The 20,361-nt window shown below is 39.2% G+C and overlaps 1 protein-coding gene across 1 annotated transcript in view; it reads right to left on the bottom strand.

Moving 5' to 3' along the window:
• The window catches only part of LOC125460264 (A disintegrin and metalloproteinase with thrombospondin motifs 16-like), a 233,485-nt gene that overhangs the window by 155,012 nt on the left and 58,112 nt on the right, over positions 1-20,361 (bottom strand). The window contains exons 6-8 of the mRNA XM_048547520.2: positions 17,213-17,296; positions 15,878-16,037; positions 9,682-9,787 (exon numbers count right to left, since the gene is read on the bottom strand). Coding sequence (XP_048403477.2) covers positions 9,682-9,787; positions 15,878-16,037; positions 17,213-17,296 — 350 coding nt within the window. The remainder of the gene's footprint in view (positions 1-9,681; positions 9,788-15,877; positions 16,038-17,212; positions 17,297-20,361) is intronic.

Raw genomic sequence — 20,361 nt, 5'->3', positions numbered from 1 at the left:
ATTCAAATTTCTTTTGATAACAAAACAAAACTGCAGATTGCCCTACTAACCATCTAGCCTTTTGATATAAATGTTACTATTCAGACACTCGGTGCACCCGCAAACACACAAGATGTCCAGACCTTTCTTTTTAAATCACCAAAGCATCCAAAAAGCACACCATCTTTTTAAGGGGCCATATACTGCTTTCCCTCCATCATTTTATGAACATCCATATTTTACAAACATCAAATATGAAGGTCCTGCCATCCAATCCACAAGTACTCTGCTGAACTTTGCAACACCTCCGCAATTAAGAAAAAAAGTGTCATCACGATGAAAAGATGGCTTCTCTTTTTTTCTAAACCTTAGCATCATTATATTGTTATATCCATAGTTCATTAATCTAGTTACACATATTGTACTAATTCTATATACATATAACATTGAACTCTACCGTTCCTATCTTATACACACATTTTTCTTTTAAACCTGCGATAACACATCTGCTGGGAGTTTTTTTTACGACCAGCAACATGTACAATCTATAAATTTAAAAAACTTGTAAAATAAGACTTCCAATGAAGTAATCTGGTGTTCTTGTCCTTTAATCTTGCCAGAAATGTCAAAAGACTATGACCATTATACACAACCGTCTCTGATGCATTATTTGCCACATCAATTTTAAAATATTGTAAGGCTAGTACCAAACTCAATAACTCATTTTCAATGGGTGATTTTTTTTTGGTAGATACTGAGCTTCTTTGAAAAATAACCGATTGGCCTTCCAATCCACAATTCAGAAGGAGTGCAAATATTTTCATCTGTTAATATTAGAGACTGATCAGCTCCTATATCTCTAAATATGTTAACTTCTTTACCTAATCTCCCGTTCTATCTGAGTAAACCTTACCCACGCAGGTGAAGTCTTTGCAAAGAGCTGGCACTATGTTTCTTTCTAGCCCCTTACTAGACTCTGCACACTCCTGCAGCTCCTCGACTTCTCTTGGGGTTTCCTTCACTACCTCGACTAATCCCTCTGGTTTAGCCTCTTTTACCGCATTCTTTTTTCCAGTGCTTCTCTTAAACCACCAGAACTGTGACTTTGTGTGTCCCACTTTATTGCAGTGAAAACACCTGAGGTCTTCCACCTCTTTTCCACCTATTTAGGTTTTTTTTTCACGTGTGGTAACTTTCTGTTTCCCACTGAATGATCTCACTCTTTCTCATTTTCCATCCATCATGGAATGAAATTGCCGTTGAAGCTATATTTCGATTTATGCACTACTGTGTATTCGCCCACCATCTCTGCAGCTCTTCTCATTGTTTTAAATTTCTGTTCCTCAGCATGAGTTCTTATCACTTCTGCAAGTGAGTTTTTAAACTCCTCCAGCAGAATTACATCTCTAAGTTTGTCATATGTCTTTTCTATCATTAACGCTCTCAACCATCTAGCGAAATTGTTGTTTAATTCTTTCAAGCTCAATATAAGTCTGACTTGGTTCCTTTCTTACATTTCTGAACCGTTGTCTATATGCTTCTGGTACCAATTCATAGGTACTCACAATAGTCTGTTTTACTCCTTATATTCTCGTGACACCTCTTTGGGCAGTGTTGTAAACACCTCACAAGCCCTGCCTACCAACATGGTCTGAATTGACATTACCCACATAAACCCTGGCCAGTTTATCTGTTTTGTCAATTTATCCAAGGAAAAGGCTTCTACATCTTTTTTCTTCAAACTGCGGTAATGTTTTGACATATTTGTACATATCCCTACCAGGTCTTTGGCTATGATGAGGTTTGCTCTTCATCACTGTCGTCCTGACTAAAACTATGTTCTACTTTTATCTCAATCCTTTTAAATGGACTTTCCTGCATAACTGTCAACTCTTTAAGTTCAAACTCTCTTTTTTTTTGCCATGTTCAAACTGCTTCATCTCTTCCAACTCAAATATTCTTGCCCTTTATTCTAACTCCAATAGTCTCATTTGCAATTTAATTTTTTCTAACTCCACTGCGCTTGTCTGTTTCTCTGGTATATCTAAGTGCTTGACTAACTCTTTTATAATTTCAGTTTTCCTCTTATCCCTAGTTAAATGCGATTCTAGCCTGTCTGCTAATTCTAAAAGTGTCTCCTTTTTCTGTCTTTCTAAATTTTCTTGGCAAATTTGGGAAGCATCTTCAACACCCAGAATGTCTTCAGCAATGTCAAGAGCCATTTCTCCACTTTTGATTGAACCAACAAGTAACCAAATCAAACAGATTTTCTACTTCTCACTTAAGTGTTATTTAAAGATCAAGGACACTAATCCTCAAGTCTGTTTAAATCTGCTGGGACCTTTCATACTCTAAATCTGTCCAGGCACATCCAAATCCATCCAAATCCCTGACCCGATCTGTCCTGGACTCAAGCTAGCCAGATCCCAGACCCAAGTTCCCAAGATGTTATAAAGTGGAGGTCACCCCCCCCCCCCCACCCCACCCCGATAGCTAAAACTGAAACACCCAGAGGCTCACCTTAGCCTATAATCTGTTATTGCATGAGAAGTGAATGACCCACCTCTCACCCCCAATCTGTTAAAAAGAAATGGTTAAATGAAATAAACTTCTGACACTCACTCTATAATCAAAAATTTTCGTATTTAATTCTAACAGTAAGCAAATTAACTGGACCACTAACAAACCAAATAATCCCCCTCTAGCTATTAACTATTCCTGAATAAAACAAAATTCTAATGGCATTCTGTTCCAGTAAATATCAATCCCATTTATATAAGCTAATTTACCAAATAAGAGAAATTCATCTCTCAAAACTACAGCCAGATTACATCTCCCAGATTGTTCTGTGTCTTCTCCAGTGATCTTATGTCAGGAATAACTCAGAGCACCGCAGTACCTTTATTTATTTGATACTTTTTCTAAGAGCTGAGAGAGCTGATCTCTTAGCAGATGGCAGTTCGCTCTCTGTCGATTGTGTAACTGTTCCCATCTTTCAAATATCAATTTCGTACAACAGGATTGGTCCAATGTTGTCAAAACTATCAGATGTAAATTTAATTGGTTTTTAGCATCTAAAATTTAAGTTTAAATTAATGGGCTAAATTCAAACTTCTTGCCTTGATAACAAAATAATTCTGTGGCTTGGCCTGCTAATCTTCTAGCCCTTTGATACAAATGTCGCAATTCAGGTACTCTTGTGCACCTGCAAACCCACGAGCTGCCCACAGGCCTTTTTTAATCTCCAAGCCTAGAAAGAATACATAATACTTTTAGTACATAATAATATAGGCAGCGTATACTGCCTTTCCCCTATCATTTTATAAACAACAATATAACATCCTGCCTTCCAATCCGCAAATACTCTACCGAACTTCGTAACCTGGGAAAGAAAATGGCTTCAACCACTCCAAAGTGGGTGGGGTAAGAATCGCAACCTGTGAGGGAAGGTACACACAACCCAGCATTGTGAGGTCATTTACAGGACAACATTATGCTTAGATCATTACAGTGTGCAGGACAGTGGAAATGCTAAGGCATTGGTTTCCTGTGTACTGCACAGCACCCTGACCCAGACATCGCTGACCACTTCATTCACATCAACAATTTTGGAAACAGAGGCCAGGGAAAGAATAGGGATGTTTGACTCAGAGGGATGTGTGTTCGGCCAGAACCATTCCCCTATATTCACCTTGTTGAGCTTGCTTCCACATGCTGTAGCAGGCTTTCAACACAGACATTGATGCTTAGTTGTATCCTACATGGACAGGAAGTTAGGCATTGTGCTGGCACATTTTCAACTGGAGTTCAACAAATGGATGCAGTGCAAAATGAACCAAATTTATCCGAAGATAACATTTTGTGTAGCATGTGCTGTCACTTGTGCCAAATTGCCTTCAAAAGTGTTTTTCTCTTTCCCTCTCACTATATCCCAGTATTGTCTCAGCTCTGGAGTTGGCTTGGAGGGAGTCCGCTTCATAGTGGACCATGCTAGCTTTGGTAGTTTAGTTGGACCTCCTGGGGGTGTGATTATGTCTGAACTATGCCAACATCCTAAGGGTCTTCTTGCCAGAGCGAAGTTGAGATTTCTTCAATGTCAACGGATGGCCCGGCCATCTCTGGAGTGTCCCGAATGACAACCTCTGAGGGGCCTACATCTGATTCCTGCTGTGGTTGAGTGCATCCTGGTCAGCACTCCGTCTCTTTGTGAAAAGGGGCAGCTAGGCTGCTGCGAGGTTCCGTGTACTTACAATGCTTTTGGTTCCAAGGGCGAATAGCTGAAACAGCAGAATGCAGGTTTGTGCACAGATCCAGCAAACCCAGAGGGACGTTGGACCTGGCTGTCCATGGCAGCTGCCAACCTGTCCAGAGAGGCAGACAGGTAGCTGCACTCATGAGGCAGCTGGCTCCCACAGTCTAGCTGCAGTTCTGTAGCCTCTGGACATTGAGAACTGTTGCCTCCCACAGACATGTCTACCCTTCCTGTTCTTCACTATGCATGTGGACAAAGTCCCTGATTACTGACACCACAGGGTCCTCTTCTGTGTGGCACTGAGCAGGTTCCTGGTTCCTGCTTTCTCCCAAATACCAAACGTTCCTTGGTCAGGTGCATGTGTCACAGTGAGATGCTCACCAGCTTGTGCTCCCAAACTTTTAAGGCAAGACATTCCCACCAAGATGTCAGCAATGGAGCTGGTGAGATGAAGAGGCATGGTGGGGGAGCGGTGTGTGTGCAGGAGGTAACCTTGTCAATGCTTCCTCTTACGTCTCAGTGCTCACTTCCTTGGAGGTCAAGGCTGTGGCCTCTTCCAGGGTAGCCTGTTTCTTCACCAAGATTATGGACATCCTGCAGGTTATATGTAAAACAAGGAATACAAGGCATCATGGCCTGTGGTGTGCACTGATTGACACTGATAGTAGAGATGTGACAGATGCAATGGAATGAGGAGGGGCACTTTCTCAGCTGGTGGCATGTCTTGGCATCAGCACAACCACACTCCCAGTCTTCTGAGAGGGCCAGGATTCTCTCCACAAAAGGAACCCGACGTCAGACAGCCCTTTCTTTAATAATTCATTCACGGATGAGGGCATCACTGGCCAGGTCAGCATTGACTGCCCAGCCCTAATACTCAAAGGGGGCAACTGAGAGTCAACCACACTGCTGTGGGTCTGGAGTCACATGAAGACCAGACCAGATAAGGATGGCAGTTTCCTTTCCTAAAGGATATTAGTGAACCAGATGGGTTTTTCTGACAATTGACAACGAATTTTTGCGGTCATTGTTAGACTTTTAATTAAGTTTTTAAAGTTGAATTCAAATTCCATCATCTGCTGTGACAGGACTCAAAATCAGGTCCCCCGAACATTACCTAGATCCTTGGATTAATGGCCCAGTGGTAATACTGTTAGGTCAACACCTGCCTGCATATGACCCCTTTCTTTCCTATTGTGGGCTACCTTCTCCTGGTATAAGAGAAAGAGAGGGGCTGAGTAACAAAATAGTTGGTTTCACAGCCTTTGGTGCTGGTGCATGTTACCTAATGGCATTGAGATATCCTGGGCAAGTGAGTAGGCAGTGCAGAGGTAATTCAGGAACAGTGGCCTGGGGAGCTGGGGAGGGAAATTGCATGTGAGGGGAAGTGTTGAAGGCAATAGTGAGAACAGAAGAACAAGAACCTTGATTGGAGGTGAGTGCAAAAACAGACACAGAATGAGTGTGAAGTAGCTGGACAGAAATGTGCGGCACTTGGCATGACAGAGTCATTGACCTTTTTGTCATTCTATTTGCTATTCCACAGGACCGTGGGGACCGCACTGATTGGATGCTGAGGTCAGACCAGGCTGCCAGGGTCTGGTGTTGTGGATTCCTCTACTGGTCCCTTAGATACAGGTTGGCCCTTCCTCTGCATGGGACCCCCATAACCTCTAAGACCCTACACAAACACAGAATTTGCTAGAAAAGCTCAACAGGTCTGGTAGCATGTCAATAAAAAATAAGAGTTAACGTTTCAGTTACGGCGACACTTTCTCAGAACTGTAGACCCCACTGGAGAATCGCAGCGCCATTTTCCATTACTCCAGCATCTTCAAACTGGATGGCCATTATCAAGCAGGGCAGCCTCAGAAGGCCAATGTGTGACTAAGTGCACAGGCATCAGGGACTTTCAGTGGAAATCCGCAAGTGGTGAGTTCTTCCTGGAATGGCACATGGTAAGATGGGGCTGAATGGAACTTTGTCTTGCAGTGAAAAGCCCTCCAAAAAGCACAAAGAAAATCAGCAAAAGAAAAGTTTAGAACCCGGCCAAATGTCTTAAATAGTTTTGTGTCGTGCTCTCTGGATTGCAATTTTTAATAACCTTCCAAAAACTTTTCCACAAACACTCTATCCCAACCAATCTTAAGAGGTGGGGGAAGCATGAAGGAATATCAGTGAGATGGGATTTTAGATCAGGAGCATTAATAACATTTTGTCTAACCCTTCAACCCACGGAAAACTAGAGACAATGTGCCAAAAAATTAAATATCCTCTATTGACTTCTTTATATCAGACATAGTACTGTCTGGGCTAATTCTACTTTCCGTTAAATAATTCTGCAATGTATGTAAAGTAAACATTTGATCTGGTTTGTTTCGTTTCTTTTTTAAGGTTCCTTTTTGTCAAAAAGAGGGACACAAACACATCATCATTATCAAATGGCTAAAAATGGAACTTTTTTATTTGTTCATGAGATATGGGTGTCACTGTCAAGACCAGCATTTGTTACTCATCTTTAGTTGGCATGCAGGCAGATTTAAGAATCAACCCCATTGCTGTGGATCTGGGGTCACAGGAAAGGACAGCAGATTTCTTTCCCTAAAAAGAACTAAATGAGTTTTTACAACAATGGACAATAGTTACATGGTCACCATTAAGCTAACTTTTAATTCTGGATTTCGTTTCACTGAATCCAAATTTTATTGTCTGGCATGATGACATTCAAACCCTTGTTCCCAGAACATTAACCTAGGGTCCTGGGTTAGTAGTCCAGTGACATTACCACAGTGCCACGAACTCAATTATTTAGTTCCAGATCAGTTTTACTGTTAGATTGCTTCTATGATGATGAGAATTATAAGTCCTCATGTGAAAGACATCCACTCAATAGAAATGGAGTAGAAGATTTTATTCATCACATTGAAGGACCTACAGTGCCTTGAGCCACCACTACTCTGTCAACAGCTATTTTTGTTAGGGTCTTCACAAAGGCAGTATAGATGGGAACTGATTTACAATATAACAGACACAGGATGTGAGTGTAATTCTGAAGTTCCAAATGGGCAGCCGGTGCAAGATACTTGCTTGGATTACTACCAGTTTATGTTACACAGTATAATCAGCAGTTCTTATACGGGCTCAGGAGAGAGCACACGCTTAATCACATACCCTGTGAGATCAGGAGAATTTCATGTCCCTAAACCAGCTGGCTGGAGAAGCCTACATGCTTCATCCTGGACCTATGAATTGTCAGTGAGCACCAACATGGTTTGCCAGAATTACTCAAATCAAACACGATCCTCAAAATAGCTGAACCTCTTGGCAAAGATTCTGCAAACAACTGTGTTCAAAATATAAGAACTTGTCTTTAAGTAAGTGCATACTTTTGTGTTATTCAACAGCTCTGCAAAATCAGTAGATTCCAGAGAGAACAAGGTGTAGAGCTGGATGAACACAACAGGCCAAGAAGCATCAGAGGAGCAGGAAGGCTGACATTTCGGGCCTAGACCCTTCTTCAGAAAAGTTCCATTTCTGAAGAAGGGTCTAGGCCTGAAATGTCAGCCTTCCTGCTCCTCTGATGCTGCTTGGCCTGTTGTGTTCATCCAGCTCTACACTTTGTTATCTCAGATTCTCCAGCATCTGCAGGTCCTGCTATCTCAGATTCTAGAGAGGCACGTGTTATAACTATTGTTGTTTACCACCATCTGATCCTGGACATGGAATTAACCAGTGACACTGCATGCTGATTAAATATGTGACTAGAAATTGTAAAGTTGCAATTATTGTAGGAAAATTATGTTTTTGAAAAAGTAGCACTTGACATTGCGTCAGAGCCACTCTCACACTCCAGCAAAAACCCCAATAACCCATCAGAAGGCAGGAGGATTTTAACTTAATTGAGTCTGAATAATACTTCTACTCCCTTCTGGATGGTGGGCGAAAGCCCTGATTAGAGGGGAAAAAATGCAAGGTGCATAGGGTGTATACCTTTGTGGACAGGAAAACCATAAAGGAGATAACCACTCATTGAGTGACAGTAGCCTGTGCTACTCAGTTCTTACCTTGCCCGTACCTTCCTTAGCCATGAGCAAAGTAGGAATAGGAGCTCTTAAGTAGCTTTGATTGGCTAAAGGTAAATGGGCTATCTAACACCTTTCCCAGCCCAATGCAATATGGGTGATAGGCTGGGGTGAAAAGGCAGGTGGTGGGAACACCATAGAGTCAGACAGCATGGGAACAGACCCTTCAGTCGAAACAGTCCATGCCGAACATAATCCCAAACTAAACTGGTCGCACTTGCCTGCTCCTGGCCCATATCACTCCAAACTTTTCCCTTGCTTCTACTTATCCAAATGTCTTTTAAATGTTGTAATTGTACCACATCCACCACTTTCTCAGGAAGTTCATTCCACACAAGGACTACTCTGTGTAAAAAATTTGCCCCTCACATCTTTTTTAAATCTCTCTCCTCTCATCTTATAAATGTGCCCTTAGTCTTGAAATTCTCCATCCTAGGGAAAAGACAACTACATTTAACTGTTACTTTGTGAAACCCCATTGTCTTCAAATATGGTGACTTATGACCTAGCCCAATTTTTCTGTTGCACCTGTTGCAAAGCTGAAACAGCAAATTAACGCTCCAAGTAAAATCCAGGCTGATGATTCCATAGTTGCTCCAGGGCTGATAAACAGATAAACTTGAAGTGTTTTGATGGATGAAGGGTCAGTAAGCAAAAGACATAGATTTAAGGTGACTGGCAAAATAACCAAAGGTGATATGAAGTAAATCATTTCACATAATAGTGCTTCAGATTTAGAATGCCCTGATAGGATGATGGAAACAGATTAAATAGCAGCTTTCAAAAGAAAACTGGATAAATAATTTCAAACAAAAGAAAAAAATACAAAATGATATGGGGAAACAATTACAAATTGGGACTATCTGGACTGCAGTTAGAAGGAGTTGGCGAAAACTCAGCTATTTGAATGACCTTCTGTTCTGTTCTGTTCTATGATTCTGTTCATTATTGGTGTAACATGATGGATGTCATGCATAGGTTTATCACTAGAGTATGCTCTCGTACCTGTAGGAAGTCACATGATTATGAACTTTTTCTATAATGGGGCATATGGAAAAAAGAGGCTAAACAATGAAACATGAATTAAGCTCCTCTTGATGTGAAGAACAGGGAATCCCAGACTATTTTTCCCACTATGAAAAATCCCACATCATCAAACTGCAAGGCTACGTTCCTACAAATTCCATTAAAAGGAATGTAAAACTTTACTCCAACAAAATATTAAACAGACAACTGAAAATTGTTGCTCTTCAAAACAGATGTGCTTCAGAAACTGAGGTGCCTACTAATATCCTGGATATCAGTGCTGATTTAAGATCACTATACTCTCAAAATATGACAGATTGAATAGTCAACAGGTGATCTTACTTGTGTCCAGACTCATGAGCGATGGTGAAGGCCAGGCCTAATCCTGTGTCTTCATTTATAGTACAGCTGCGATATTTGCTACACATCCCACTGATGGGTGCAAATCCTAGGGAATAAAACAAAATACAATTTGGAATGAGTATTTCAGTATTCACTTGTATTAATCTCATTCTTTTACTTGCTGAAATCAGAAACGAAAGAGAGTGTAGGACTTATCAGGAAAGCCAATGTTGAAGTCAGTAGTATTTTTGCAAAAATTCCCAGCTGGCTTTCTTTTAAGTCTGATTTTATTAATTACACTTGCTTTCTCAGCATTTACTGAATTACCTAAATTGCTGTAGCAGATGCCTAAATCCTTTTCAACTAGTAAGGATCTGTGCTATGTTTCAGAATGCCTTAATGTCCTGTACAGCACAATGTTTATCCAAACTCAAACAGAGAAAATGTCCAATTCATAAAATGTCAAAATTTCATATTCATATATGATTGAAAATACTGCTTCAGTAACTGAAGCACTCAGCTTTTACAACAGCATAACATTTAGGTCTTACGTGAGAATTTATTAAGGCTAATGTTGTACAGGTATATTATATGATCATAAATCTATTAATAATTTTTGTGCGACAGTATTCTGATTCCATGTTTCCAAGCACTCTAACGTATACAATTATGTAAAATTATTCAGTTATTCAGACACTTCTTGTTTAGAAAGGCATTCAGAGGAGCAGGGAAAATCAGGTTGGGGATAAATTGGTCTAACACTAGAAGCCCTTTGTGATCTGAAATGAAAATTATTCATTTTGCATGTTCTCACATACATGTTCCATGGGCATTCTGAGAAACACTTGGGGAGATGAGATGAGATGACTCACTTTTCAGACATCAAGTGAGCAAAGAATGTAAAGTTCAAGGCAATTTCCACTGCACTCAACCCATTTTACCCCAAAAGAAGGAAACAAAATAAACCATACTTTTCCATCATCTTCTCTTTTACAAAATTATTTTGGCAATATCTTTCTTTCAAGTTGACTTTTAGTTGGAAAGATTGCATATTAAAATATCTGATAACTTTATGCATTGCCAACTCTTGCCTCTTGTGCATCCTGAAATACCTTTGCCAATATTCAGCTGCTATGCCTTGTCTAGTGTAGTAAAAGGATTGCAACAGCTTCTTTAAATATATTAAAAGGAATTGACGGCCAAATTGAACCCAAGGCCCCTCATGGCTGAGAGTAGAAAAATATTAATGAGGAACCAGGATATCGTACAGGAACTGAATAAACACTCTGCATCAGCCTTCAAGGTAGAAGATGCCAATTGCATTTCAATAATACAAATAATCAAGGGGCTTAAGGTTGGCAGAGGAGGAAATAAACACAATAACTATCCCCAGAGAAAAAGCACTTCAGAAATTAATGACGCCAAAAGCTGAAAGGTGCTTTGCGCCTGATGGGGCGCAATCGAGGATATGTAAGGAAGTAGCAACAGAGATGGTGGATGCATTGGTGGTAATCTTCCAAGAATCTTGAGATTTGGGGCAAGTCCCAGGCAACTGGAAAACTGCCAATATAACACCCTTTTTCAGAAATGGAGGGAAATCAGGTGACTATCGGCCAGTTATCTTAAGATCTGTTAGCTATTGGGAAAATGTTACAGTCTATTATAAAGGATGTAATAGCAGAGCATTTAGAAACACAGAACATAATCAAGCACAGTCAAAATGGCTTTATATTTGACCAAATTTATTAGAATTCTTTGAGTAGGTAACAATCAGGATATATGAAAGAAAAGCAGTTTTTGGCTTTTTAAAAGACATTTGATAAGGTACTGCACATAAAGTTACTTATTAAGATAAGAACCTGTGGTGTTGGAGATAGTAATATCACCATGAGTGGACGATTGGCAACAATTAGAAGACAGAGCTGGGGCAAAGTTTTTGGGATGGCAACCTGCAATTGGTGGAATGCCACAGGGATTAGTGGTTAGGTCACAATCATTTATAATATATTTTAATTACATAGATGAGGAAAGTCAATGTACTATTGCCAATTTTTCAGATGCCAAAAATGGATGGAGAGGCAAGTGCTGATTATGATCCAAAGAGTTTACAGAGGAGTATAGACAGGTCAAGCATAAACTTGAAAGATGCAATATAATGTGGCAACATGACATTCATGTCGATAGGAAAATAAAGGGTACATATATAATTGCAATGAAGAAAACTGCAGCTCAGACGGATTTTAAGGCCCTTACACATAAGATTAGCAGATCATAGGCAAGGCCACAGAATCTTGGCCTTTATTTCAAAAGGAATGGAGTATAAAAATAACAAAATTGCACTATAATTATGCAAGGTGCTAGTCAGACCACACATGGAATATTGGGAACAGTTTCAGTCCCCTTATGAAAAAGAGGGGGGAGGGTATCTTGGCATTGGAGGCAGTCCAGAGGAGGTTCTTTGGCAAATGCTATGAAGGGTTTGTTTTATTAAGAAAGGTTAAGTATGTTGAGACTGCACTTAGAAGTAACCTTATTGGAAAAGATTCTTAGGAGGTTTGACAGGACAGACACAGAGTGGGGCATGGCAGTGGCTGCTTCCTCCTGTGAGACAGTCTGGGACGAGAGGGCATAATCTCAAAGTAAGTGGTCACTTATCTGAGACAGAGATTTGGAAGAATTTCTTCTCTTTGAGGTTAGTGAGTCTGTGGAATTATTTGTCGCAGGGGACTGAAAATGATGGGTCATTTAGCATATTCAAAGCTGAGATAGACATTTTTATTCAGCAAGGGAATGAGGGATTACGGGGGAAAGACAGAGAAATGAATTTAAGGATTATCAGATCAGCTGTGATCTCATTGATTAGTGGAGCAAACTCAATAGGCTGAATGGTTGACTTCGCCTGTGTTTTATTGTCTACACCCGGTACCTGAAAATTCCTTTTCTTATCCACAGCCCTTTCTATTTTACCCTTTTCTTTTAAAGCATTCCCTGAAACACAGCTCTTTTACTATTGTTTTAGCATCTCCTGCCTTGGCTCAGTCTGATTAAACTTTTGAGAAGGTACTTGGTACAATTAAGCCATTAGATATACATTTTTGCTGTTCCCTAGCTGAGCAGACCTAAGCAATAGTGGGATCTAGTCTTTACTTAATGGACAATCATCTTATTAAGTCATTTGCTCACTAATTATTGAATCAGACCCATATTCAGCTCATTGATTTCAATCACTCTGCCAGAATGCTATTCATGGAACAAAGGTAAAAATACATTCCAGGAAAGACAATATTTCAAGCTATGACCATGCCAATGCTCACGTATTCTTCTTGAAAATCAACATTTTACAAAAATGTCCAACTTAATCATTCTATAAGAATAGCAGATGAGTTAATCATCAGGTGCAGGGAATTCAGACACTGTGAAATCTGAATACATCATGAAATTGTTTAATACAACTGCTCTGCCTTCTCGGGTACAGGTTTCTGCAACTACATTTTTGTTTTAGTCATTAGAGCAAAGGACACCTGCAGGAAGATCCAAGTGCCTGAAATTATTTTGGGTCTGTTTCAAAATAAATGCTACAGCTCCCCTCTTGTTGTCAACCTGGCAGCACGATTCTTGCACATTATCTGATTTGGTGATTGGACCAATCACTTGTTCAAGCTTCTGATAGGTACTTCTGTCAGACCCAACATTAAATGAGGTGGGAGTCAATGAAAGGCCCCTCTGGTCTCATTAAAAAAAAATGCTGCATCAGTGTCTGCTCTGTGTACAGGTTTGTGTCTGTTTGCAGCAAATCCAAGGAAGTCTGAAGCAATGCAATGGGGAAGTACCTGATTTCCACCCTTTCCAATTTCTATATATCTGCTAAATGCCAAATCAAAGGCACAGAGGAGAGGAACATCTACACTGTATAGTTTCACACATGACTAGCAGTCTTGTACATGCCCTGGGTACTGATGACGTGGTGTTGAGGGACCAATCATTAGGGCCACCAGCAGTTTCCTGCAACACCACAGCCAGGAATTCACAGGGTGTTTTGGTGATCACACAGAATACAGTCATCCCTTAACAGTAACCCTTCTATATGTCTTTCTCCTTTGAAACTACAATGGAAATATTTTTGGGAACAGCTTTAAACAAACCTTACAATCTCTAACCTAGGAAAACAAAATAAGACTAATCTGTACATGAATATACATTACACCTGTTCATTCCGGATACAACAACGAGCGTAGACAAATGTTAGAATCTATATCTACATTAAAAGAATAACTAGCGCATTTATATGGAAACTTTGTACACAACTAAATTTGAGGTCCAAGATGAGAAAGAAGTAAGATATTTAATATGGCAAAGATGGAGATGGTTTTAACAATCACATGGGATATCTTTTTTGTTGGGAAACAGAGCATAAAGATCTTTTTCTCCAAGTTTGTGCCAATGTCTTATTACTTGCAACAACCAAAGAAAAATGCAATTCATATTCTAAACACAGTACATATATGGTTTTTACATCTTTCTCAACATTCAAGTGACCTTTGTTGATTTCACTCGTGCGATACTTTAATCAGATTGGATTTTGGAAATGGCTGCCCTCGGTCCCCCCACTGGAAGGGTGGTGAAAGCAGGTGAAGATAAATAATTTCAAAAGGGAAACTGGATAGATATTTGAAGGAAATAAACTTGTACGGCTTTCATGTTAAAGAGAGAGAATAGGACAGACCAGATTTCTCTGCACAGCATCAACATCAACTCAATGAGCTAAGCAATCTCCTTCTATGCTGTAAATAATGTTATGATATCATGCTTGAAATTCAGGTTCAGAATGGAGAGCTATCTGCTCCTTTCAACTGCATTCCTTTATGCCATTTATTAGAAGAACAAAATCGAATTTCAGTTTCAACAAGCACAAGTAAAACATCATTGAGGAATTAATAATAGCCAAGCAGAAGGATCTTAAGTATATTATTAATAACACCTTGTATGTATAATTATTTTAATCAACCCATTCCGAAATGTTATGACCTGCATCCACCCCTACCACAAATGGCTTAAAACTGTACTGCCTCGCCCACAATAGGGGCATTATCACTATACCACAAGACCCTATAAAAATCAAGGATATCCAAAGCCAGAATTATATGAGCACATATATCTCAAGATGGGCTGACGGAGGTTGTGAACGGCAAGGTCATGGAGGGATCTGAATATAAGATAAAAGTTTTAAAAGTCAAGGTATTGTTTAACCAAGGGTCAGTGTGGGTCAACAAGTCAGGTGGGGGTGGGTGGTGAGGTGTGGTGAAAAATGGAACTTGATGCAAGACTTGTGTTCTACCTTTAAAGATTACGAGTGCATGGACTGATGGAGGGTGATGAAGCCGAACTAAACTCTTCTACTGCACAGGGCTCAAAATTCATCAGTACCTCCCACAGAAGGTGATTAAAACGCTTGGCAGGTGTAACACAGGGATATCAATTTAATTTTCTTAACATTATTTGTAATATTGATGTCATTTAACTGGAAGAAAAGTTTTTTTTTGTTTTCTGAAGAGGATTTGAGACACAGGAACAATGATTTCAGAGGCCATCCAGAATATTGGGAATGTTTATCAAGTTGCTCTCTGCCATTAGCAATGACAATACTGTGGCAGAGAATCTTTGCCAAGCTGGGTTTAACCAAGAGCTTCTGATCAGAATTATTTCCTTTTATTGATATGTAGTTACATCAATGAGAATACAAAAATATCAGTCACACATATCAAATGATAAGGACACATATTTTCATAAAACAAAACTGGATAGGGTAGAAGTGGAATGTAAGAAAGTAACACAACCGAAAGACACCATGATTGACCGGAGTGAAGTTTGAGCTATTTCATGAATCATCTGAATGAAAGGAGGACTTTTGGTTACTATTTAATCACCTGTCATGGACTTGTACTTTCTTTCACTACCTGCTATTCTCATTGGTGTTTTGCCTTTCTTACATCTTTGCCAAACCCATTGAAGGTAAGACAACTGTGAAAATTGGTGTTGCCATGTAATGTGATGCAACAGCTTGCAGAACACTGAATTCTGGAGGGATTTAGAATAATAAATAATTTCACCTCTCTCTATAATGTGCTAAAGAGATAATTGCTTCATACTTAGCATGAAAAATATTTTTCATAACTTCAAAACCATTTAATGAGTTCACCTAAAGTATCACAAGGCTCGTTCTTCCAAGAACAAATGTCAAGGCCTGTCAGCAGAATGGCATGATCATGGCGATTACCATCCTTGCCCACCAATCCCGACTGCCACTGACAGAAGCTGTTCAAAGTACGATCTGCATGGTGGTTTATTAAAAGACCTGGCTGTCAAATAAAAAGGCAAAGGAAAAAGAAATAAGTTCAAAGGATGTCATAAATTGGCCCTTCCATTTTGCTTTATTTAGTGAAATTATTGTGAAAGATCAAATAAGCAAGGATGGTAGGCAACAAGCTGCTCAGACAGTTTCTATGGTACATTAGGTAGTTCAGTGCTTCATGAAAGGATGAATGTGTTGACAATGTTGCGATTTTAAGACCAATGTTGGAATTTGTAAACTCTTATAAATGCTTACATATCTTTACATGAAATTCCTAATGGCAATTGCAAAGATAACAGGTTAAGGCAAAGTCAAATCAGATACCAGCAGGCAATGTCTTCAAGACTGTGGACACATTTTTAACATTATGCTGGAGAAGTCAAAAGGAAATAAACTTGAGGAATACAGATTCTAAACCTTTTATGAAGAGCACTGTCACTACGCTCTAACAAAATGGAAACATGAACATAACTTCAACAATAATAACTTAGATTTGTATTGCATCTTTAATACAAAAAGACATCCCATTGAAGATTGCAGGAGCATTACGTAATATGACATTAGCCACAAAAGGAGATATATTGCCAGACGACTGACAGCTTTGTCAAAGAGGGAGGTGACAAACGGTGTTGCAAATGAGAGAAGTGAGGTAAAGGGACAGAAAGGTTAGCAGAGAATAATCCAGAGGTTAGTTGCTACAGGAAACTGATGGCATGGCCACCAATGATGGAACAATTAAAACCAGAGATGCTTAAGACACCAGAATTAGGTGAGCACAGACATCTCAAGAGTGCTGTGGGGATGGAGTAAATTTTGAAGAGTGTGAGAGGTGAGATCAAGAAGGATGCAAAAGCAAAGATGGGGATTTTAAAATCAAAGCATTCCCTGAGCAGGAGCCAATGTATGTCAGTACACATGGGTTGATGGGTGAACAGCTGAAAATTAGGACTGAGAGTTCAGGTATTAGAATGGTCAAGCCCAGAAGCAAAAAAAAAAGACATGAAACGTAGGCCTCAGCAGAAGATTAACAAAAAAAAATGTAAAGGTTCAGCATTGTTACACAGTTGGAAACTAGCATTACTGATAATTTAGAGAAAATAATTTGTACAATTTGACTGAATATATACACATTACAGAAGGTCAGCACATCAGTGATTATCTAATTTAATTTGAAATTCATACCTGATCTTCCTCCAGCAGGACAATCCCAACAATTACAATATTTATGTTTCCTCCTATCGTACCATCCTTAAACAAAGTGGACACCTTGAAGGAAGCAAAAAGAATTGCAGATTTATGACTATCACAAATATATATTTTACTGACAGAAGGCTACAAGCACAAGAACAAAATAATGCCTTTTTTAAAGTTTTGATTGAAAGCTAAATGAGTGAAAATCACACTGCACAATGCTCAAGAAACATAAGCCCCAAAGAAATAGGAATGGGATTAGGCCCCTTGAGCCTGCTCCGCCATTTAATGGAACCATGGCTAAACCTACACTTCTCACATCCAGTTTTCCATGTTTTCTCCATAACCCCTGATTGTCTTACTGATCAAGAATTGATCCACCTCAGTCTAAAACTGGTGCTCCTTTACTGAAAATATACCTTCTGGTCCTAGACTCGCCCATGATGAGAAACATCTTCTCAGCGTTTAAATGGCCTTTGGATGGCCTTGTACATTGGATGTACATATGGATGATAATGGAATAGTGTAGGTTAGATGGGCTTTAGTTAGGTTTCACAGGTCAGCGGAACATCAAGGGCCAAAAGGCTATAATGTGCTATAATGTTCTCTGTTCTGTTCCATATGTTTCAATGAGATCACATTTCATTCTTCGATACTTCAGTGAGTAGAGCTCTAAACTGCTTAGCCTTTGATCATAAGACAATGACTCCATACCAAGGATCATCCCGGTGAACATTCTCTGAACTGCACTGATCTATGTGGAACCTGACTGGTTACAAGTTGTACATCTGAAAAATAACTCTTACACCCACTCACTGTTCAAAACATTTTAGAAGATATCAAGTCAACACTTAAAAACATACAATAAGTTTAAAACAGAAGTCAAGAGGTCTCCTTAAAAACTGGTCGTCAGCTCATTATCACATTGGGGAGATCATTTGTCAATACGTGAAAGCTAATACAAGCATTCCAAAAAAAAACTGCACTTAAACATACAGAATGTTTGGGTTTTTATTTACAGCATCACCAATAAGTAGACCAAATAAGTAGACAAAAACTGCTCACAGTACACCAGATGTGGTCTCACCAGCTCCTTCTACAGTTGCAGGAAGACTGCTCTACTCTTATACACAAACCCCTTGAAATAAGGGCCAACATTCTATTAGCATTCCTAGTTTATTGCTGCACTTGTGTGCTAGCATTCTGTGTTTCGTGCACAAGTACTCTCAAATCCTTTTGAGTTGCAGATTTCTGCAGTTATTTTCCATTTAAGTAATATTTTGTTCTCCCTTCCAAAATGAACATCACATTGTCCCACATTGTAGTCCATTTGTCAACTTTTTGCCCACTTACTTAACATATCAATATCACTCTATGAACGGTTTGTACCTCTCTCACAACTTGCTTTTCCATTTATTTTTGTGTCATCTGCAGATTTGTCTACAGTACATTTACTTCCTTCCTCAAAGTCATTAATGTATATTGTAAACAGTTGTGGTCCTAGCACTGATCCATGTGGAACCCGACTGGTTACAAGTTGTACATCTGAAAAATAACTCTTACACCCACTCACTGTTCAAAACATTTTAGAAGATATCAAGTCAACACTTAAAAACATACATTAAGTTTAAAACAGAAGTCAAGAGGTCTCCTTAAAAACTGGTCGTCAGCTCTATATCACATTGGGGAGATCATTTGTCAATACGTGAATGCTAATACAAGCATTCCAAAAAAAAACTGCACTTAAACATATGGAATGTTTGGGTTTTTATTTACAGCATCACAGATTTCTACACCACATCAGATGCAAGAAGTGAATCGTTTGATGTTTCTTGTTCCTCCACAAAAGGACTTTCAGTACATCAATAGCTTCAATTACAGAAGACCTACCAATACTGCAGTTAATGTCACAATTGCAGACATCATGCTATTTTGAATCTCTGATATTTAAAGTGTTGAAATGTTTTGGCTCAAATCACTGAAGTATTCTGCAGGGACTCATCGGATCACACAAGATCTACTTAAGTACAAAGTCAAAAACTCAAAAAAAATTCAAATAATAATTCAAACTGTTTATATACTCAAATGAGGACATTTCAACTCCTAAAATTTAATGATCTGCCGGACAGCTATCTGATTGCAGAAATATTCTTATAGAGAAGCCAGGTCCTTGAATTTTCTTGTCTCCATTTCTAAGAATACTTATCAATGAATGTTCTCCATAAACTGAGACCCTCACAGATACCTTGACTGAGCTGCCTCATCATCGGCTTCCTATAAGGATTCTGCTCCATTTTCTCTGCCTCAAGAGGAGGTAGAGAGTCTGCAAGGGGATAGAGATGTGCCAAGAGACTACATTAAAAAGTTGCAAATGAACTGCATTATGGGAAATTATAAACTAGCCCACAGAAAACAGGAAACCTCTATATTATTGAAATGAGAAGAGCTTTCAAAAATAATTAGTACAGAGAGTTCTGAATGTTCTTTGTGTGAATCACAAAAAGTTGGCATGCAAATACAACAAGCCATTAGAAAGGCAAATGATGGTTAGCGTTTATTACAAGAGCAATGAAATATAAAGCAGATAAATTTTAATGCAGCTGTTCAGTTAGGCCACGCCTGGAATACTGTGCATGTTTCTGTTCTCCTTATTTGGAAAACAATACAATTGCAGTAGAAACAGTTCAAAGAAAGCTCACTCAACTCTTTCCTGGGATGAAGAGCTTATATTATGAAGTAACAAGATTGTGGTATTAGTTATTAGCGATCGCATTGAAACATACAAGATCCTGAAGGGACTGGATAGCGTGTGTACAGGGTGATGCTTCTTCATGATGGAGGGATATGAGATTAGTTTAAGAATAAAAATAGTCTCCCACCTAAAATGGAGAACAGCAGAATTTTTATCTCTCTGAGGGTTGCTAGTCTCTGGAATTCTCCTCCCTAGAGAATGGGGAAGATTGGATCACTGAATTTATTCAAAGCACAACTAGATTTGTTTTGATAAACATGGGAATCAAAAGATATGAATGGAATATAACAAAGCAGACTTCGGACCACGCGCAGACCAGCCACTATTTCATTGAAGACTGAAAGTCTCAAAAGCTGTACTAATTTTTACCAAGGTTGCATGCCTTTAG

The sequence above is a fragment of the Stegostoma tigrinum genome, chromosome 2 (genome assembly GCF_030684315.1).
Source record: "Stegostoma tigrinum isolate sSteTig4 chromosome 2, sSteTig4.hap1, whole genome shotgun sequence".
Taxonomy (NCBI): Eukaryota; Metazoa; Chordata; class Chondrichthyes; order Orectolobiformes; family Stegostomatidae; genus Stegostoma; species Stegostoma tigrinum.
The sequence above is the reverse complement of the archived record's forward strand: the minus strand, read 5'-3'. Positions and strand labels throughout refer to the sequence as shown.